This window comes from Pseudopipra pipra, chromosome 7, assembly GCF_036250125.1.
Source record: "Pseudopipra pipra isolate bDixPip1 chromosome 7, bDixPip1.hap1, whole genome shotgun sequence".
Lineage (NCBI taxonomy): Eukaryota > Metazoa > Chordata > Aves > Passeriformes > Pipridae > Pseudopipra > Pseudopipra pipra.
Window position 1 is genome coordinate 29574263 of NC_087555.1, and position 22769 is coordinate 29597031.

The 22769-nt window shown below is 44.1% G+C and overlaps 1 protein-coding gene across 9 annotated transcripts in view; it reads left to right on the forward strand.

Annotated features, from left to right (window-relative positions):
- KALRN (kalirin RhoGEF kinase) overlaps positions 1–22769 on the forward strand; it is a 507433-nt gene that overhangs the window by 147701 nt on the left and 336963 nt on the right. For all 9 annotated transcript variants that reach the window (XM_064661424.1, XM_064661428.1, XM_064661425.1 and 6 more), the window contains exon 3: positions 14753–14827. In XM_064661424.1, coding sequence (XP_064517494.1) covers positions 14753–14827 — 75 coding nt within the window. The remainder of the gene's footprint in view (positions 1–14752; positions 14828–22769) is intronic.

Below are 22769 nucleotides of genomic sequence, written 5' to 3' on the forward strand. Positions count from 1 at the left end.
AGCTTATGAAACCAGTGTGGAAAGGCCGGGTGTGTAAAACTGGCCAATATTTTGGAAAGTTCCTCTCAACTCGCTAACTCGGTACATCTGTAAATACTGGCCATGTTCCCAGCCTTTATTTGCAGCCCACTTTTCCAGTAAGCTCTCATACATTATCTCTTTGGTTGCCATCAGACATTGTCATTAACTCTCAAAGGCACAAGGATGGAGGAGGCAAAGCCCAACTCCAGACAGGGTGGTCATGGTGGCTGCACCATGGGTCACGAAGGAATGCTTTGTGACAACTGATGAACGGAGTGAACACTTCTTCAGTTTACCCACCATAAATCTGTGTTCACATACAGCTGTTAGCTAAGGCTTCTGCAAATCCTTTGCAGGGCTTGAGGAGACCATCACACTGGGATCCACAGAGCGGCACTCTGGGTATAATACGTGTTTGACTGGTGGCATCCAAAACCATGTGGCAAAGGAGCTGGATATACTGGGGGGGATGAAGTGGAGAGAAGCTGAAAAGTGGAGGTTTTGCTGTAGGGAACTCACAGGGGACATGACAAAGAGCTAGAGGATCTGTATGTCAAGGTGGTAGGTAGCTTATCTGTAGCAAACCAGGTTTCAGGAGTTCTTCTGCCTCTGGAACATCTTGCTTCTGTCATCTGCAGGTCAGTGGGGCTCAGATACCTGATTACAGTGTGTCAGAGTTGCCATGAGGGAAACCTGCTAACCTACTAACCCCTACAACGCTGAGGTTTTACAGACAGCTGGGGAATGGTTGAGTTACATGTGTGCACATGGGTCTGTGTAAGCAACTTGGTGTTGTAATGCAATAATTTGCAGCTGTCAAATAGTTAATGTACACTCAGCTCGCAGACTCATAAATTTTAGTTTAACATGCAATTCTGCTCCGACAAGTGTCTATATAAAAATAACACCTTGCTACAGAAATGATCTGCTTTCTATGTGTAATCACATGCAAATCTGATTAATTTGCTGACTAAATTAAGGGGAACAGTTTTGAAAAATGGGTGCCTAAAGTTAGCTACATACTATTTATGTACTTAAATATGCAGTAAGATTTTATGTGGTACTTAAATCTTGTCACTTCAAGATGCCCTTGGAGTAGCTTTTAAAATCAGATTACCTTTCTGAAGCCCTGAAGCACAGAATTAGATAAGTGGGTTTGAAAATATTGTCTTCATTTTTATTCCTTATTATCTCTGAAGCTGGAAATACACAGCCACTCCGGGAGCGAGCAAGCAGATTTCTTTTTCATTCCTTTTGCAATTGTACAAGCCAAAAAGATGACAATTTAACTTCTAGATCCCAGCGTGAGTTTGTAGACCTGGTAGTTGGAAAAGCAAACCAAACATCTCTTTTACTTGTAAACTGACTGCATTTGATCTGGAAATCATTGAGACGCAATAAACATGAACTCCATGATCCTATTTTTATGGAGTCAGAGTAGAACCACACGTAACAAAACAATCATTATAATTGAATAGCAGTGCTTTTGAAAAAGGGCTGGATTGAAAACACTGATGACAGAAGCCTTCTGTTTATCCCTGGAACAGCAGTGACAGTGGTAGCGCAAGCTACAACACACTGTTCCTCAAACGATTGACACCCGAGGGACTCACTGGTGTTATGGCTTCAAGGGTGCTGTTTTGCCCAGTACCTGTTTTCTAGCAGTGGTGGTGCTCCCAAGCTCCTGGTGCTGTAAGTGCTGGTGGGTTCAGCCACGTTGCTGAATAGGTAGAGCCAACTTAGGGCACTTTACCTTGCTGGCACTTGTGTAGCTACACTACTGCTGAACAGTTTTCAGAAGCAAAGGGGTGAGGCACTTGCTCAGTTGCTGTTGGTTGTTTTGTCTTCACAGACAAGCTCATTGCTGTTCATTGCTGCTGGCTCTTCAGGGCTTGGACTTCCCCCCCACCCCCAGTCTTTTTATGCTGACATCTGTCTGTTGGACTTCAAAGTGCAATCTTTCAAAGCCACAGAGTCATATGACTTACCAAACACTTAAGGGATGATCTGCACAAATAGGGGCAGGCTCGCTCCTGGAAGAGGCATTCTTCTGTCGTGATGCGTTAAAACAGCTCTTTGTACTCGGGCAATAACAAAGATTCATTTGAAAGTATTAGCTATCATCAGGGCTTGACCTCTTCAGAAAGTATTCTTTAGTGAGCGCTTTAAAGTGGATTTGGAAAGATAATTATTCTTGTCCTCGGGTAGAATCTGGGCAATTTATGTGCTCAGCTGACTTGCCACTTTGGCTTCAATGGATATTTATTCCCATAACGTAAGATTTCTGTGCATGGTTTTGCTGTGGTGGCTGAGAATGATGGTAATGGGCAGATCAGATACATGCAGACAGAGATACTGTTCAGGGTGACACATCCTTAATTGTCAGTAGTCTTATAGCAGCAGTGTGATCAGTACTGTAGCACTTCAGTGCAGGAGAAGAAGAGACTGTTTATCTCTTTGTTTTTCTCTGTGTGTGTGAGTTCGCAACATTCGCAAAAAAAGCACCATCTCATGGCTGTGAAAAGGCTAATTGTCTATATTTTAAGCCAGTGTACCACTCAGAAAATTGAATTTTGTGCCTCTCCTGCATAATAACTTTCTTTTTATAATATTTCAGTATGCGTTTTTTGTTCCCAAGCATGCCATTATTGCTTTATCCTGCAGCTTTCATTAGTAGCCAGTGTCATGTATCTTGGCTTTCTGGAGTTAATATACACCTTGCTATAAATGGATATCACAACATTTGATAGGGCTTCCTAGGAAAGTGCTAGAGAGGGTAGATGTATGTCCACAGGCTGCATTTTCATCATATCACAAAATTTAAGCAGGCATTACCACGAGGGTATTTTTCTGGCTCTCTCAGTCCCAAGTAATATCTCAGAACTCTGCTGTTGGGCACTGGGCCAAATCCTGCACTGGGATCCACTGGATGAGGTATAAAACAGAGATCTGCGGACTTGTGAACATTTCCATGACATGTTCCTCAGGAGGGAGAGCTCTGTTGTAAAGTTCTATCTGCTTTTCCAGGGCAAGTTTATAAAAGCTTATTATAAATGTCATGCTTCAAATACCTGGCCTTGACACCTGTGCTCTGCCATCAGTCAGCTCCCATGAAATACGGGAAATTGCATTATGTGTCTGGTTGTCTCCCACCATATCTGGCTCTGGCCATTTTAGGGACTTTGGGGTAAAAACTGCTCCCCATTATCTGTTTGTGCAGCTCTGTACCAGTGCTGCTGACTGGACCCCATAACAAAGCTGCAGGATGCAGGCATAAGATGGATGGTGAGGGGCACCAGCACAACTACTATTTTCCGTGACTGACACACGCATGTTGCACCAGCTGGTGGTGGCAGAGGGGTGGAAACAGAGCTTCTTAATGTGCACCTGCTAATATAAATTAATTATTATAATAATGAAGCCAAAGCGTGATGAATCTATTCTCTCCAGCCCGTCTTTCATTCTGCATTTGCTTTGGAAGCAGACAGAAAAATCTCACTGCATTTCTTTCTTTTTCTTTGTGCAGTTAGTTTGCCATTTCTGATTTGTCATCACTCCTAATGTTTCATTGACTTCTGGCTGTGACTTGTCATTTATTCAAAGCCTTATTAGCACGGTAGTGCCTAAGAGTTATTGAACAACTAACATAATGGATGAGTCATTGCAGCAACAGAGCTGGAGTTTGCAGGAAAAGGTCATGGAAATCCTGGGTTGAGTTGTAGGCTGGAAACATGGACACAGTCTGTCCTTTTATCAGCAAAGCCAGAACCAAAATATGAGAAGGTGTGTGGGTACATGTTTGTGTGGGAGAGCAGGGATGCCTGGCATGAGATGTTTATGCAGGATGGATTTGTGGCCAGGGAAAAATATAAAAATGGGTTATTAAAACTGCTGCAACCAGAGGAGTGAAATCTCACCTGGAACAGGAGATGTGGGAGAAAGGAGATGTGTTTTCCTTTCATCTCTTATTTACTGAAGATAATAAATGTCCTTTGGTTGACTGAGCTGGGTTTAGATTGAGGTCTACTCCTCAGTGTTATATTCAAGGAAGGCTTGGCAGCCACCTGCAGCAAGATCCTACAGGGTGCAGTAAGTCATCTCAGATCCAAGTATGATTTCACTATCTTTAGAAGACCTTCCTAATGAACTGTGTGGACTATTACTGACACTTTGCATGTGACAATATCCTCCTGCCTAGAATTGCTATTTTTTGCAGAACATGCTACTCAGTGAAACCACCGACCAGTAAAATCCCTTTAGAAGAAGGGAAAATGTGTGTGGGAAAAGGATTTTATAGTTCAGTCTGTGAAATTAAAAAATCATTGCCAATATATTGCACTTCTGTCACCTCTGTTGAAAGCAAAAAATGCAACCTGGCAGTGGGCTGGAAAGAGGGGCCCCAAACTATTTCCCTGTTTCAGAGATGAGCTGGATGGTCATTTGACTCCAGCTGTCAGGGATCTATAGAGCAGCAGCTTGCACCCTCTGGAGATCTGTCAGATCTCATTAACCTGTAACCAGTTATTTGTGCAGCTCCCCCTTAGTGAAAAAAGGCAATTTACTGAGCTTAGGTGATAATCTTTTAGCCCGTTCCATAAAGAAAGGTATGTTGGGGATGAAGAACTTATTTCTGGTAACTCTGCTACCCAGAATCACAGTCTAATGGGTTTAGTGGTGGACTTGGCAGTGCCGGGTTAACAGTTGGACTTGATGATCTTAAAGGTCTTTTCCAACATAAATGATTCTATGATTCTGTGATATGTAAGATGAGACTAAATGCATCTCCTCTGTCTTTGAAGCCTGCCCAGTCACTTTTTGTAACCCTGACTTCTCGTGAGTATCATTTCAGCAAATTTTAGGACTGCTTGTCCAGGAAGAGATCCAGACAGCTCATAAGGCTTTAATCCCAGTCATCTCTTTATATGTGTCCTTAGCTGCAACAAACTAAAGGGAAGCTGTGTTTTCAACCCGTTGGTGATCCTTTTGAATTCAACAGTACAATAACATCGCAGGTTATTAGCACAAAAATGTCAAGCTTCTTACAGCACTAAGTCTTAGGGCTATAAACATTTATACTAGCATGCTAAAGAGATTTGGGCATAAGGGGCCATAACTGGCATCAGGGAGCAGCTGAAAATATGAGTAGGCTAACATTAGATTAAACAGAGGCAGGCTGTAATTTAATTGGCATTTATACATTGAGAGAAGGAAAAAATAGTAAGTTTAAAAAAGAAATGCAGCTAGGAAGCTTTTGGAAATCAGGGAGGTAATTTGCTTTCCAAAATGATTCACAGCATCTCGTGTTAGCTAATTAACAAAACAGCAGGTCTGTGAATTTAACAGCAGTGGGGTTAGGACTCGGTGGGCTGGGCTCTCATCCATGTGTTCACTGGGATCTGTTCCGCCCCCTCAGTGCTTTTGCTCTGCCCTTTGGCATCTGGGGGAGCCCGGCTTCTTTCAGGGGGCAGAGTTACAAGTGGCTGTGCTCTGCGATAGGAGCCAAATCAGGGTGAAAGGGGCAGGTGGAGAGGCAGGAGATTATCCATTGACTGGCATGACTCAGCCATCCATAAAATGATGTTCATTAATGTTTAATGTGTGTCAAAAATGTCAGCATCCGCAAGAGAGGCAGATAAATTATTTAGCCCTGTGAGTGTCTTGCCCTCCCCCTCCAGCTGATGTATGTAAAATGTTTGCCCTGGTTTTGTTTAGATTTAGGATGCTGTTGGGGAAGTTAAAGCAATTGCTGTTACACCCAGAGTATTTCCTGGTGAGATCCTCAGAGGAGCTGCTGCCGCTGCCACTTCACAGTTCAGTGCTTTATGAAAGAGGTCTGGGAAACCTGAAGTCAACTGCAAGTGGGTTATGTACAGGCCCTGCTGGTGGGCTGTGGTTGGTTTTATATTGGTTTGCAGAGGAGTAGACCCTGGGAAACTAAAATAAGAGCAGAAGAGTGGGGTGTGGAGGGAGGTCCTGCTTGCCAGCTAAGGGCTGCAGAGTGGCTGTTGGAGTAGCCCAGCACTGCAGCATAGCCTGAGCCTTCCCTGTGCTCCTGAGGAGATGTGTTCTGCCTGACATCACCTGGAGTGCTTTCTGCTGCTGTTCTTGCTGCCTTGGTTTTGTTGGTTTTGTCCAGAGATGGATCACCTAGAGGCCTGCAACTGCCTTTCCTGGATGAGCTGTGTCCTGCTCAGGGGTGGGGACAGCCTCTGCCATCCCACCAGGGACCCATGTACACCTCTGCAGGGATGATTTCTACTTTTGCCTGCCCTGTTTCAAGAGCTTAGGGCATGGATCTCCCTTTATCCCTAACCAGGGAATTCATGCACAGGAAGGGAATACTCCCCTTTCAATTGAGGATTTAGGTTTTCTTTTTCTTCTTCCTTTTTTTTTTTTTTTAAATCAGCTTCCCAGGGTGACACAATAGCTGCAAGCAGAAATCATAAACCCTGACAGAAAGGAAAAGGGACCAAAGGAGATGAGCAAAGGCAGAAATGTATGCGGTCAGATGGGATTTGAGGCGAGGTGAGATGGGGGAAATGTAAGCCTAATTAATAGCGAGGTGCTAGTTTGTGAATGGCGAATGAACCACAGTCAGAAATGACTAATTTAAAACCTACTCTGACACTCGTACTAGACACAGCCATGCTTCTGAAGGCAATGGGAACTTTAACAGCCTGTGCATCCATTTAGATGAGGCATGTTAAAATCTGTCAGAAAAATTAAAAAGAGAACTCTACATTAAAAGAGAAAATGTACAGAATGTTTTTAAACATTTTTGTTTGTTTGGGATGTTTTTTCTTTTCTAGGGAAGTCACAGGTTTTGGGAAAAGGATCTCAATTGGCCTCTAATTAAAGTTGCTTTCTTACTGTCTGGCATGAAATCCCCTGAGAGGCAGATGTTTGCAAAGCACACTTGGGGCACTGGCATATGGTTCCTTTGTAAGGCTGGCGTTTCAGCTAAATGTCTCCTCAATGTTGTACATAATTAGATATTTTATTTTATTTTTTTTTGTCCTGGAGAAGTTACTGGTGGCTTGGGACCTCCGGGATGTGAGTGGGAGGCTTTCTGGGAGACGGATGGGAAACCCTAAGCACGTCCCTGATATGTGACAGGTGCTGGCAGATGCCCTTTTGCAGCTTTTTGGGAAAAGCCTGTTGACTAAACCAATGCCAGTTAAAGGAAATTATTCTAACTTACAGAATTTAATAGAGGATGAGACCCTGGGTGCTCAGCTTCTACAACTTCACTGGGGCCCTGCATCCTTCCTACAGGAATCCATCAGCAGTTCTAAACTTTTTATGGGATTATAAAATTCTGAGGAATGTTTCCATAAGGAACCCAATTGTAATTGAGAAGGGAGTGAAATGAAAAGAAAATATTCATGCACACTAGGCCTGGGTAGAAACCATGGCTATGTCTAAAATGTGACTTCAGATTACAAATGGCCCGTAGCTGTTTATTAACACCATAAAAGTCTGCTGCATCTGGGTGGTCACTGATGTGTAGATTGCAAGACACTTAACGACTAAAAGCTCAAGGTGCTGAATATACTTATTTCCCTTTGGGGCAGCACATCTATCCCTTGCACACTTAAGAAATAAAACACAGGATTTTGTGTCAGATGACCTAATTTTTCCAATTCTCCCAACATCTCCATTTTTTTTTCTCAAAAAGCCCTTTCTGTGATCACCAGAGCAAGTCTTTCGTACTGTCAGTGCCTCATTTTTGCCTATCTATAAAAGTGCACTGCAACAGTTCCCTGCCTCAGAGAGGTTTTTTGAGGCAGAATTAATTCACATTTGTAAGGTGCTTTTGAGGTCTGTGAACCTGACTGTGCTTTACTAATGTGGGCAGTCATTATTTCCGTTCTGTAGAGAGGGAAACCAAGATCTGGCACAGTTAAAACAGCTTGTTCAGGATCATAAAGCAATTTAGGAGCAGAACCACAAATAGAGCCAAGTCTTTTGACTAGCAGTCAGATGTGCTATCCACAGGGCTACCTATAACGTCTAATTATTTTTCCAAGGGTAGGAACTGAAAGATCTCAGCCTGATTCCAAAGTCCTCATGAAAATAAAAGGGAAACGCATACAAGATTGACTCACAGTCATTGAATTCTCTTAGCATCTCTATTAGTATATGTTTAAAATGAAATTATTAAAATCCCCCATGGATAGAGTTGAAGCAGAGCCTTGGCCGCAGATTGTGCTTAAATTCAGTATCCTTCTGAGGCTTTGAATGGTTTTGTGCCATCTATTGAAAGGCAAAGCCTGGCTGTCAGCTTAGGTGGTGTGCACAGGGTGGGACGTTTTAGGTTTCAGATGCCGAACACGGCTTATTAGAGGCCACACGTGCTCAGAGGCTGATGAATTTGCATGCTTGCTGCAAGCGGCTCTATCTTTCTTGAGGCCTTGCCTATTCTTTGGCGAGCTTTCAAGCTGAGGCTACTGTTTAAATGTGTGGACATTCGAAGGCTGTGCTGGGAGGCTCGATGCTGTCAAGTACCTTGTGGAAGGAATAACAATCTTAGCAATTAGCAAGGTCCCCCCAAACCCCAGCCCTGCCTCTCTCAGTGTTACAGGCAGGGGAGGGGGGGAAGCTGTGCTGGCAGTGGCTTTCCCTATGCAGGGATTCAAGCAGTGGGAAATCAGAGGATCTAACCTGTCGGTGTAGAGGTGGCAGAAAAGCAACTGGACCTCTGATATGCACTGGCAAAACTTGGAAGCAAAGGTAGCCTGTAGTACTGCCACCTGATAGCTGTGACCAGAAGGATATTTCAGTGAGCAGTAATGGTGTATAATTAATAAAATGAAAGACAGAGTAAGGAAACAGAAAAATAATATTAGTCATGGACTGAGGCTAAGTATTATGTATAAACCCAATGTTCATCTTTTCATTTTAGAATAAATGCAGCAATGTAATGCATATGACTTCTTTCTCAGCTGGGATAAGGAGTGTGGCATGTGGTACAGTGGGATTAGTCTTCTGTGCAGACCATCTAATTGTTGTTCATGGTTCTTGCAACTTCTGAAGCTGTGGCATGAGTCTGTGTGTCAGTCTGCACACTTGATCTGGTGGCTTGAGAAAGAGAATGGAGGATGGAGGGGCACAGATGCCATCCTTGCCCCAGGGCTGTGATGCTAGTCCAACCTGCCTTTCCCCCTGTCCCTGTCACACTCTGACCTGCAGTCCTAAATGCTTCCTGTGAGACCAGGTATTGCCTTTATTGGTTATTAAGGAGAAGTATATAGCTCTGGGTTAACCTTCAATAATAGTTCGTAATAATATTTACAGCTTAATTTTGTGGTATTTCTGTCTGGTGCTGCCTTTAGATTCAATTCAATTCAATCCAATCCTTCCTTCCTCCCTCTGTGAAATCAAAACCTGCTCTTCTGCTGCCTGCAGCGGGCAAGTATGGCAGGAGAGCGTTGTGGGCTCCTGGGGTGCTCGGGGCACTAAATTGCTCTTTCTTTGCATCAGGGATCAGGCTGTTGTCCGCAGAGGAGCGACCAGCAGATGCGGAGTGTCCAGCCCCATTTATCTCTGCCAGATGGTGCTAAAATAGTAGTCCGGAGCACATGTTGCTTCTATTCAACCAAATGCTTGTGCCATGCTGTGGCCTCTCTGCTTCTTAACCAATGAGCCTCAGCCAACAAAATCCCAGCGGCAAAGGCCCCAGCAGCCCTTGGCTAAGCATGGCTTGTGGAAAATCAGAGAAATCAAACTGGGAAGGCTCACAGCCCTGTGGGGACAGACAATAGCCTGCAGGAAGGGGAGGAAGGGGTTAAAGAGGGTTTATCACACATAAAAGGTAAATATTTGAGGCAGAAATGCAGAAGGAAAGAATAATGGAGAGAGAAGGGCAGGAGGAGGAAGCCAGAAGTGTAAAGAGAAGAAAAAGGAGGATTATATTCTGCCAGAAAACAAAGGGATGTTTGTATGAGAAAAGCATTGGGGAAGCATTGGGGAAATGAGGGTTCAGCTCTGCACAAACTTTCTGTCTGACACAGGACAAGTCAATCTCTCTGTGTCTCAGTTTGCAAAGGCTACAATGGGAATAATAAAGTCTCCTTTGTTCTGCCTCTCTCTGCTCACATCAGACGTCCCTTCTGTTTGTATGTTGTAGAAAGCCAAGATGCCACCGTACTGCAAACTCGAGTAAAATCCACTGAAACTTTGAGGGGAAAAAAAGGAAGGCAATTAGACTATCATAAACCTGGGAGGTAACTGCCCCCAAAACTGGGGGGTGGGGTGGGGTGGTGGTGTAGAAATACAGGAAAGGCCTTTACTGAGGGGAGAAGAAAGAAAATATGGACCAGATTAATCCTACTGTTGCATACTGGACTCCAGTGGAGTTCCTCGAGGGATGGGTTTAAGCCCAAGGAGTTCAGTTTTGTTTGGTTAAAGAAACTTTGTGCCAAAGTTTTTAAATAGTCAAATCTGTTCTGAGAACTATGAGAATGTGGGCTGCCTCTCTTGAAACATTGCATGGGACTTGGGATGAACAACTCCTGCTGAAGGCATCAGGAGCCAAGTGATTAAGCCCCATGCAGTGCTCTGACAGGAGGCCTTCTTCTTGCCTACGCATACTTTTTTTAAGTATAGAAAGTATTTCCATATTTCCAGCAGCTGATCTTTATTTGAAGCCAAGAGCTGCATTTTTCAGACTAGAACTGAAGCTTTTCTAGGAAAAGCCACTCTGGAGCAGATCATTGCTCCATCTAGCCCCAGACTGTGTCTCCAACAGAGGCCCTGCACTCTGCTTAGAGAAAGCAATCTGAAAGCTCACAGAGCTCTCTCCAGGCATAATTTATACTTCATTCCAAGAGTTAGAGCTTGGCTTTCACTTCAAAGTCTGTAGGCTTACATTCTTTTCAAAACTCTTGCTTATTTTATTAATCTTCACAGTTCCCTGGAGATTGTTGTTTGCAGATCTCCAACCTGTTCAAGAAGCCCCTTGAGCTGCTGACCTCCATGTCCTGCAGCAGTTGAGTTCCCCAGGCCAGCTGGGGGAAAAAGGAATTTTCTCAGTTTCAGGATTGGTACATTTAACATGGAAGCATGCCTTAAGCTTCTCGTCTCACCCATCTGGCTTCTCATTACAGCATGTCATCTAAAACAGTGAGCTGCTTCTGCCACCCAGGGAATCCCTGCTGGGAAATGGACTGTGCGTGTGTGATGCTGCTCTGCCCTCACATGTGACTCAGCCATGCTGAGGATCCACTCTTTTAATTTTTCAGTGCTTCCAAGTTTACAAGAACACATTATGCTGTCAGCTGCTCAAGCTCACATGGTGTGCTCTCTTCTCCTGTCGCTGGAGTGATACAAGTTTGTGGCCAGTCGTGGTGTCCCTGTTATGTGGATGGCACACTAAGCCAGGACAGGAAGGAGGTGTGAGGTGTTGCAGGGTGACTGGGTTACAGCACTGTGATCTCTGTGTCTCTCTTTTGGTAAAGAGGAGATTGCAATATTCAGATGTCTTGGCAGCTCTTGGTGAGACCTGCTGGGAGAAAGCAAGAGGCACACTGTTGTGTAGTTCCATGCTTATGAGGGTGGTGAACCTGCAAACAAATACCTGGACAATGGGGAGGATGCCTCAGTGTCCAGCCTGCCCTTTCTTCATACCTCTGTCCTCTGTCTGTCTACTGCAGGAGGGCTTGGGTCTTAGAGGGGTAGCAGGGAGGAGTAGGACAGGATACAAAGTACAGCCTTGGTGTACATGGGGCTCTGCAGCCAAAATCAGATGGTGCTATGCAGACATGGCCTTGGATCCAGCACGCAAACAAACAAAACAAATGTATTAGAAACAGCTGGGGAATAGGATGAAAATAAGCATTTTTAAGGATATGCTTATAATAACTTATGAGCTGGGGAATGAATAGTTGCTACACTGGACCCTCCTGGAGACAGATTTACTGTTGGTTTCAGGGTCCTTATTAGAGCCATAGGTTTTCCCATTTATGTATACCTTCCCCTAGCCCTTGCTGGAAAACCTCATAGCATGTGCTGAGGTGTAGCCTCTAACACAAGGATTTTGTCAGGAACCGGAATGACCTCTGAAAGCAGTGGCCATGGCCTCATCTGGGGGTCATGAGCTGCCACTTGGTTGAGCACAAACATGATCCAGAGTGAGGGCATTGCTTCAGGCACTGATCTGCCTTCAGGAGTTTCCTTCCTCATCCTGAGGGAAGTTTTGCAGATCTTGGGGCTTTTTGTTTATTCCCTGGCTGTAGGATGGGTTCACAGTTTTCTAATTCATTCATTCATTGTGTTGGAGCAGGTCTGACCTATCCTGAGTGATACTAAGAAGGGGGAAAGTACCTTCTGGCAGCACTGTCCCCTTCAAGTCTTTTCTTGCCTCTCCTGTGCACAGTCAGGACACTGGGGCTGTTAGCAGAGAGCCCCATGCCTGCAGCCTGCCCCGCTACAGCTCAGGAGGTGACCATTTCTCTCCTGGCCTCCATGCGCATTACCTTCGTGGTTTGCAGCCCTTCCTTGTAGAAGAGTGTCTGAAATTGTCCTTCAGCCCTCAATATAGTGGGCTTTTGCTAAGAAGTCCTTGTTATGTGCTCTACATACACCCACTGACTTTTTTTCTAATGTCCATTAAGATCTCAGTTGTATAGTGTCTGTGTCTGCTGCATAGTTAAGTGTCTAAGAATTGACTTTGCCATTTCCTGAAAAATTTAATAAATATTGGCCAAAAATCAACTTGCACTGACACTGCTGAACATGCAGCTGGATAAGTTTGGCCCACTACTCCATTTGAGTGTCTTCAACACCCCGTGATGTGTCTAGCACATTGGCTGTTCTTGTTTGCTTCACAGTTGGATGAGATGCTTATATATAAAGCTACTTAAACTCCAAACATTGCCTGTGGCTGACAAGTTCCTACCTTTGATGTGAGAGCTAGCCACAGCCAGGGATCTGAGACGTTATTCTTGTTAGGAGGATAAGTTAATAGCAAAGTCTCCTATATTTAACACAGAGTGCACAAAGTCATGCTTACTTGATTACAGAAAGACTTCAGCAACCAGGACGCTTGTGCTTGGTCCCAAAACACTTTACTGATACAATGCACTCTTTAGGGGTCCCTCAGGACCGTGCTCTGGTGGCTGTTCAAAATGCAGCTACATTGGCCCTGGCTTTTCATTGAATTACCTCACTCCTTTGCTAATTTTCACTAGCTTACTGGTCAACTTGTGCATCTTTTGGAGCTGAGTGCCACAGAGGTGACACATGAGAGCATACAGGGACGCACAGAGCTAGCTGTAGCCTTTGGTCACCAGTGATGGACGTGTTTACATGTACGAGACAGTCTTGTTGCACAATCTGACTGTGAATGGCAAGTGCTGCCTCATTTGCCATTAACAGTAACTCAGCCGTAATAATACTAACACTTGTAGTTCAGCTTCAGGTGAAAATGGCTTTTACAGTCTTCATCCTGTCTGTTCCAAATGTCTGCATGGATCAAACCACTGTACTTTTGCAGGCTGCATGTTGGAAGTAATAGGTGGCAGTATAAAGGAGGTGCTTTTATCCTCAGTCCCACTTTCAGTCCCAAATGTTCAGGTACCATTTGCTGTGTTCAGCAAGGAGGGTGTGATGGCTGCAGCAATGTTGCCTTGTCTCTAGAAAGCTGCTTAGTGAGAAGACTTTCTTTCCCTGGTACCATTTCAGACGATCTGCCTGCCTGTGAAAGGCAGAAAGTAAAAATATAGGGTTTCAAATGTGTTATATCCTTTGGTGAGCTGGAATAGATTTAAGGCCATATGGAAGATCACTTGTCATGATGGGTATTCACTACCCAGTGATGGATGACTTATTTTTCAGAGTAACTACAAAGATGTCCTTCAAACCCACCTTTTGTTTTGTAATTGCACTGATGGAGTAGCAGTGTCCAGCTTGCTCTGGGTTATCCATTACTGCTGGGCTTTTGCAAACAGAAAGATGCTGCTGGTGCCTGAAACTGTCAGCAGTTCTTTTTCCAAGGCTTCCAGGAGAGTAAAAATCTGTGATTTCTTTGGTGAAATTTTAGGAGACATGAAATAATTTGGAACTGCAGGGAAGGCAAATGGCCTGTGCAGGTACACTTAACATGTAATCAAACAGCATGAATTACATGAGGTTGTGTTGTGGCTTCAAACTGCTCCTTACCCAGGGAACACTCGTCAGGAGCATGTCCTCCCTCTGACCACAGTCCACACCTGGAGATGTTCCATCTCCAGCTGTGCTGTGTATAGCAGAAAGGGGGAAAGGGGAAAAACCTTATTTAAGCCAGTCTCTGCAAATCTATCTCAAGGGCTGATGCTAGATGGATGTGTATGAGCTGCAATGTTCCCTGCGATTTTACTTGGACTGTGTTGAGAACAGTGAAGGGAGAAGGCTCCTCGCTTGGTGTGCAAGCTGGGCATCTCCCAGGCTTGATAGTATGGTCTTGAAAAATGCAGCAGGGATAAATCTGGTTACTTGGTGGGAAATTTGTTAACCTTTCAGAACTTCTGAAGGATAGAATGGTGAGCTGATTCTCTGTATTTTTTTTACAAGCATATCTCTATTGACATTAATGCTGTTGGTGTATCAGCCATTTGAGTCCATTTGTTGGTGCTTTTATGTAATTTATAGACTTTCTCCAGTCTGATTTTGAAAAACATGTCATGTCCATGAAGCTGGGAGCAAGGGCATACTTCCTATTAATGTGGCTTTCCTGTTTTTCTCTGTTTTGCAGGTTCTTTTCGAAATGATGGTTTAAAAGCTGCTGATGTCCTTCCTATACTGAAGGAGAAAGTGGCCTTTGTGTCAGGTGAGCACATCTTTTCTTGATCCCTCCAGCTCAGCATGAGCACCGTCTGCCACATCCTGGTCCTTATGGCGCTGCAAAGTCATGAGGGACCAGCTTCAGGTTTTGGCCTTGGTAGTACTTAAATTAGCTCTTCTGCTAACAAAGGACTGTATGTGGAACAGGGCTATCAGTAATACTCAGAGCATTGGAAACTGGCCCATATTGATTTTCTTCATATTCTGAGAACAGGTAAATGGGCAGCACAGGTAGGATGAAATGCAGCTTCTCAGCTCCAGCCTAGATGTGGGCTGTCTCAGCACTCAGGGCAGTTCAGGGATCCTGCTTTGGTTTCAAGGTCAGTGAATAGCGTTAATTCCTGTTTGTAGGCAGCACTCTGACCCATAAATCACTGGTGTTCCATTTACAATCCCAATCATCTTGCAGTTAAAAGTACCATTGATGCTGCATTTGCATAATAACTCAGATGCTCAAAGCTCTCCTGCCACTCTGTACAAAGATTTACAGCCTTCATTCACGAGACAAATCTTGAGGACCTGGGGGTGGATGAGGACTAGACAATATGGAAAAGGCTTTGAGAATAGCTTGGATGATAGTGTTTCTGGCATGAATTACAACTTGTCAGTGAGAGGGGGAAGAGAAAGTCTGAAGCAATCATAATCTTGCATGAAGTCACCCAAACTGGCAGCATAAACCCAGGATATTTCCAGTGGCAGCGTTTCTATGATTGCAAACCACTCAGGCTGCTTACAGTGAAAAAACCTGCATCAAGAATAGCCAGCTCCCCTTGTTTGCAGTTTTTGTTTTTTGTTTCCTGCATCGCCACAGTAATGCTGACTGCAGAAGGGAGGAGAGGAGCAGCAAGGCTGTTTGCTGCCCAGACTCTTCCTCCTTGGCTCTCTCCCCAGATGTGGAGTCAGGCCCATGAGGATGGGGCTCATCACCCTTCTGAGCCATGGAGATGCTGTCCAGGCAGGAAAAGCTTTTGCCTTGACTAATGTTCGGTGTGAGATGTCTTTCCATGTAGCAACAGCTAAATAGTCCAGGGATCATGAGTCCGGCAGTGACTTGGGCAAACGATTTCTGGCCCTATAAAAGCTAAACCTTCTCATCAACAACATGAAAATCCAGGAGTTTGAGGGAAGTTTCTGAAACACCAAAAGCCTCACGTGGAAACCCAAGACTATCCCAACAGTCCTCACATGCAAGAGTACTTTATCTCACACTGAAATTTCCTTCTGAATGTCCTGAAATGTTTTATGTGGTTGTTGACTTTCACTGCTCTGAAGAGGGGAACACAGTTGTAAAAACACAGTGTACCTGCACCCTTGTTTGTGACACAAAAGCTGAACTGGGTGCTCTGGGGAAGTGAAGGGAAGGAATTTATGCAGGGACTGTACTGCAATTTAGTTCTTGGCTCCTGCTGTTGCTTTGCATGGAAATGACTGCAGGATCATTTGGTAATTCATGGAATATTTAATAACGACAACCTGTCTGGATTGTTTATATAGCCCCTTGCACTGGTGGTGCCTGCGTTCAACTGTGAGCCAGAGTGTCTCACACCAAATCATCAGCTCATTAGACACTGTTCTGGGCCAAGCTTGCCTTTGGGTGGGAAAGGGTGTTAAATAAGCAGCTCCAGCATGATCCCCTGGGGTTTTGCACCATGATCAGCTGCAGGCAGGGTACAGCTTGCTCCTTATAGACTCACCAGCCTCCAGACTTGGATCTGCTCAAAATGTGCTGTTCCTGACACAACTAGTTGTCCTAGGATTTACACCTCCTCTTCATGGTCTCCAAATGCAATGAATACAGCCAACAGTTACCAGAGGCCTTTGCAGGCAGAACACTTTGAGATTCTGGTGTCCCACTGCAACAGCCTCAGCATCACCTTCCAGCCAGAGTGTAAGTACTGCCCAGTCTTCCCCTGGGTTGTAATAAAGCAGATTAAGAAAAGGTTTGAGCATTTCAACTGATGGCTGAGTTCTTTTTACTTAAAATGGAATAATTTCATAGAGTATGCTTTGAGTACAGAATGTTTTGCAAAATAGAAAAATCAAATAGTTGGACTTTGCAAGATAAAAAAAAAAAGTTCTGTAGTTAGCACAGACTCTGAGAGCACATGGTGTTTTAATCAAGCTTCCTTGAGGAAAAGGAATTTTATTGAGTCTTCTTCAGATTTTAATGCTACAGTTAATTTTAACGATAACAGTACAGTAAAGTTGTTGAGGGGGCTCCCCTTACACCAGCAGAATTTATCAGCACGCACAAAAACTCTCAGCTGAACCTCTCAGTTACATAGTTTATTTCTTTTCCCATCAGCTATGCCTCACCAGCTGGTTTCTTAGTCCATGATTCCACAGGAAAATTGCAGAGAACACACAAGACCCCTCAGGGAGGGGATACACCACTCTTTGTGTTTCAGTGTGGTGGATGCTCCACACCTGGACCCTGCAGAGCAACAGGGCAGAACAGGCAGGGAAGGGAGAGCAGCTGCCGCCTGCTCCGGAGCAGGCACAGCAGGACCTGCCTGCACAGCCGTGTCCTCTCAGAGGAGCACTCAGGCTTTCACAAGGGCACTTAATTTCAGAGTTGACATACAGCTCTAACTAGCTGGGCATGGATTCATCCAGCCTAAGTGCTGTCTGGGGCTCTGTGCCTGGCACTTCCCCTTGGCTGACTCAGCTGGCAGCGAGCAGCAGGCTCTGCATCTGCATCCCTGCGCTGTGGGAGAGTTGAGGGATGGTGGATAATATCGGGATTTTTTCCTGGAACTGGTTCTTGATTTCTTCCAGTGATCTCATGCATGAGCTAGACTGAACCCAGAGTTCATGTGTGTGCCTAAACAGCACCTGAAAATCCCATTCCATAACTCACATTGTGAGTGATGGACTGAGCAGTCGCAGGAGCAGCATGTCCCGGCCATCGCTGTCTGATTGCTTCCATCGCTGACCTCCTGGAAGCAGATTAAGCAGGGGGTTGGCAGGGGGTGGCTTTGGCCGCCTGTTTGTTGTCTAAACCCCAATAAAATCTTGGCTTTGCCTGGGTGGTTCACTGTGTTGCTTCCAGCAATGGAAAGGCTTTGGGAACCATTAGTGAGTGAGTTACAGGCCAGAGACTCATTTTTGTGTTCTGAGAAGGAGATGAACACTGAGGAGAGGAAATAAAACAGATTGTAGATTATTTTAGGTGGTTTTTTTCAGTGAGAGGTGTGAAATATTTTGGAAACTGGTCTTATAGTCTTTCTTGGGAAACACAGACGCTGTTTTAGAAGAGTAGTGTAATTTGGGGCGTTGTTCAGCTGCTTGATTGTATTTATAGGAGATTTCCTATTGATCAGTGCAATGCAGAAGGAAGAGTATGAGGCTCTCAGGAGAGGGAGGGGAATGTGTTGCCATGTGCCTTTCCCATACATGGAGCTCTTAATGCACTTAGGCTATAAAAAGCTTCATTGTTGACTAATGTCATGGGTCTCGCTGAAAGCATTTCCCCCATCCCACCCAGAAGAGTTTCTCGGGATCCTTCACGGTCCTTCTGCTCCCTCGAGGGCTCAGAAGAGCAGTGGTGTGTGGGCTCCCACCTGTCACCCAGGTGCTGTCTGCTCCTCTGCCGAGGCAGGAGTACGAAGGAGGAGGCTGGCCAGGTGTCTGAGAGGGTGGTTGAGCACTGAGGAACCAACAGCACATGGCAGAAGTGTGTAATAAGCTGGTGAGCTGCTGCAGCTGTGACAAGCTGAGCTCCCAACCCGTGTGTTTCACAAAGAAGGAGGTTTTTCTGTGGACTTTGGGCAACAAAGCAGGGAGAACTGGATGTAGTAACAGCTCAGCCATCTCCATCCTTCAGAAGTCCACTGTCCCCAGCACCACATGTCTTGGGAGCAGCCTTGTGAGCTGAGTTTCAGTATAAATAGACTTGGTGAAAGGACAACTTTGCAATTAGGTTCCACCAAATTTAGGCCAGCAGGTTGAATCAGAGAGGAAAGCTCAGAGAGGGAGACACTGACCTTCCCAAAAACTTGTCCAAAGACACCACAGGTCACTTACTGTCAGAGGTACCACATGTGGAGGAGCATGTTTTTTCTTTTTATGTAATGGATGAACTTCACTGTTCAGAGAAAGGGTTGAAATGAGACCCCCAGTGCCTCTGAGCACTGGAAGACTTCACATCCAGGTTCCAGGGGTTCTCAAATGCTGATTTGAGAACACTGGAATTTGTATTGAGTTGGGAATAAAACTAACTAAAATATTTAATTTTTGAATAAAACTAACTAAAATATTTAAATTTTGAACTATATAAACATTCTGTATTTGCACGAAAAGTTCTGATTTAAATTAAAAGTTTCCATCCTCTTCTTCCTCTGAAATGGAAATTTCAAATGAAACATCAATAATTCTTTATTTTGTTACAGAAAAGTCTCTTCCATTTTATACCATTCCCTATTAACATTGGGGTAGTTTGAAATAAATGGAAATTCCAAGAAAAGAAAATATGCTATTACAAAAACATGGCATTGCTTGACTATTGAATTTTCCTAGTGGTTTTGGGCCATGATGCTTTCATCAGGAATTTGCTGCTGCATTAATAGAGATTTTTCTTTAAAGAAGAAAATTAAAATCTTTAGACTGTGACATTTCCAGGTCTTTTGATGAAGTCTGTGCCTGCTATGTTTTTTTTTGGTTTTCTTTGTTTTGTTGTTGGTGGTTTGGGTTTTTTTAATTGTCATTTGATTTTTTTCCTTTTGTTTTCCAAGAGTGTTAGCTGATTTTTGAGGATAGAGAAGAGCTTTTACCTATAGTGTTTGTTTAGATATCCTCATAGGTCTCTAAAGTTAAAGGAGAAATCAAAAAGTCTCCTTGGATTTCTGATTTCATTTACAGGTAGTAAATATAGTGTGCAGAATCAGTTGCTCTATATTTTTCCACACATTTTAACCATAGCCATGGGGCATTCTGTGGAGAATGTCTCGTCACTGCCAGCACTTACTGTCCCCTCACCCTGTCACATAGGTATAGCTTCTCAATTAATGTCAGGGACTTTGAAAAAAAACAATAAAAGGGAGGAACTGAGTCTGTGAAGGAGGAAGGTCTGTATATATCCCATCCTGTTCCAGCTCACAGGGTTTTCTTGTCCTTAATATAAGGACCCAGGAAGGTGACTGTAGCACTTGAGATATTTAAAACAATAACACCCAACCATTTGGGTCGTTTTGCAGTAAGATGTGCTCTTCTGTCCCACTAATGAGACTTGTCAGCTCTGGAAACTTCCTTATTTTTGTGAAAGCACTTTGGTTCCAGGCTTGTGTTTTTTTCCTGAGGAATCAATTTTAACTGACAAGAAGCACTGAAATTCACAACTGGACATCCTCTCTGTTTCTTGTCATTGTGGGGGTTTTGTTTGTTTGTTTGGGTTTGTCTGTTTGTTTCTCTTTTGGTGTGAAAATATAGGCTATTTGAAATGGAAATACTTTGCTGGAATGTGCAATTTCAGAAACATTTTCATCTGCCAGTGTTTTCCAGCTCTAGGCTGAATTTTTTCTTAAAGCCGGAGGGGGGAAAGACTTCCTAATAGCAATTACATAAGTCCAGTAGCTTAAACTCTCCCCTGAACTTCCATTACTTTGCAGGATCCTCTTTTTGGCTGTAGATGTTGAGGACTTCCCTGCTGGGGATGTGGCAAACCTGAGCAACCAGTTATAGTGAATCAGTTTATCACATATTTCTCTTCACTGATGAACATCAGAAACTTTTCCATTGCCATTTCTCCATACTTGTCTCAAATGAGGAAGACAAACAGTGTGTGATCAGGGTGAATCTGGCCTCTCTTTGTTTCTCCTTATTCTCTACAGCTTCTAACATTGTGCCCAGTGGTGTGAGTTTGGAGTGTCTGTCAGTACCACCATCCCCAAGTGCTGTGTTCTTCCCTCCCTATCTCCAGGGGCAAGAGGGTGTGCAATGGGCTATTTTGTTTTAGAAGACTTGGGGGTTATTTTGTTCAGTTGTCAATTGTTTTTTAAATATATACAGCTATTCCCATACATCTGCAATAAAGGAGGCAAGATCAAAAAAAGTAATTTGCATCTGAGACAAGAGGCAGAGAGGTTTAGGGTCAGTTTTGAAGAGGAGGGTACTGGTACTCCCTTGATACTTCAGAGCAATCCAGCTACTTCCAGAGGAAAAAACAAGCTTCTCTATACATTCTCTGGAAGTTTTGCTTTCCACATGAAGAGGCTTTTCCTTCCTTTTATTGAGTCTCACTTGTCCTTAGTTTTGCTTTGCTAGAGTAATAACTTGAGACCATTTCCCCAGGGGCTTGTTGGCCAGCATACATTTAAAGTTAAGGAAGTACCCCAAAATACTTGCATAAAGCAGCAGAAGTGTATTACAAGCCACAACAGGTGGTCTCTTCAAATCCATGCAGTGGCTTTTTGGAGGGCGATTGCAGAACAAATCTACTTGGTAGGAGATGGGTTCCTCCAGGGACTGCACGGGGCGTCCTGTCTACAGCCTCTGATCTGATCTGCCAGGAGATCTTCTGGTGAGATCAACTGGTCTTGTTTTTGGAGTCATTAACCCTAAATATACTGTTGTGTTTGCTATTAGGATTTGATTCTGGTAATTGACTTTGGGATATGGGATTCTGGTGACTGCACTGCAGCTGTATTAATTGGCAGGTGGGCTTGTTGTGGGAGCTTACATTTCATCACAGTTGCACTCGAATCACCTGTGTTGGAACCAACTGAACTTGAGGGCGGTCACACAGATAATCCTGTATATGACCCATGCAAGACATTCATCCATTTTGAAGCTGGAGGATTTTTAGTGTAGAAATTTGTTCAGAGGAGGTCTAGTGGCAAGCAGTCTCACACAGCTCAGCTGTGGCAGGGAAAGGAATGTTATTTTAAGACTGGATACCAATTCCTTGATACTTTCCTTTCCTAGGAAGTCTGTCAATTAGATTTAGAAATCCAGAGTGTATTGTTTATCATTGCATTGAAGTGGCTGACATCAGCTGAGCTCCTTCTGTCTCCTAGTTCTCTTCATTGTCATTCATTTTTTCACCACATTTTGGAGTGAAATACCCGTTGAGGATTATTTCAGCTCCTCTGGAAACTCACTTACGGTCTCAGCAGAGTCTGCAACCTCAAGATGGATCAGCATATGATCTGCAGGGTCAGATGAAGCAGTGTCTTCATTTGAACTGCAGAGACATCTGAACAGGGGCCAGAGACACTGTGTGCTGCTCCCGTTTCCGTTCCCAGTGTGCTGCAGGACGTTAGACAAGGTACTGGGGAGCCTTGTCTGTGGGGATGTTTCTCTGAGTCTCTGGTTAATCCTTGTGAATTTATGCTTATAAAAAGAGTGAAGAAGGAAGTAGAGGGTTTGGAACCCTTAAATATGGGTCACTACAAGCAGGTAAGGTATTGTGGTAGAATGGCTGATAGAAGTGGAGAGATGGAGCTTGAAAACAGAGCTTGATAAGATCATTATCTGCTTTATACAAGGAGTCTGCATTAACGGAAACTGATAATTTCCTGTCCTAAACAGGACTGGCCATAGTTGGAATTCCAGCTTTTTGTGTTAATGGGGAAGAATGTGCCTCAGGATTTGAGACTGGTAAGACCAGTACAGAGTTTGTAGCAGCAACACTCAGGGTTGGGCAACATCTTGGCTTACCTGTGGGCACCTGGGGCCACCACAGGCAGAAACATTTGGGCCTACCACTAAGAGGGTTAAGATATCAGTTCGGGCAGCTGCTAGGATAAGGATCTTGTTGCTGGAGTCTCTTTCTCCTTGGATGCACGCTTGACTAGATGAGTGGTCATCAGAAGGCCACTGACTATGCAGCCTGCTTCCATCCAGGTCTTCTGAGGTTTCTTCAATATTTTCTTTTAATGGGGTGTGCGTCACAACTCCTTGTGCTATCACTGCAATATCCCCTGTATGAT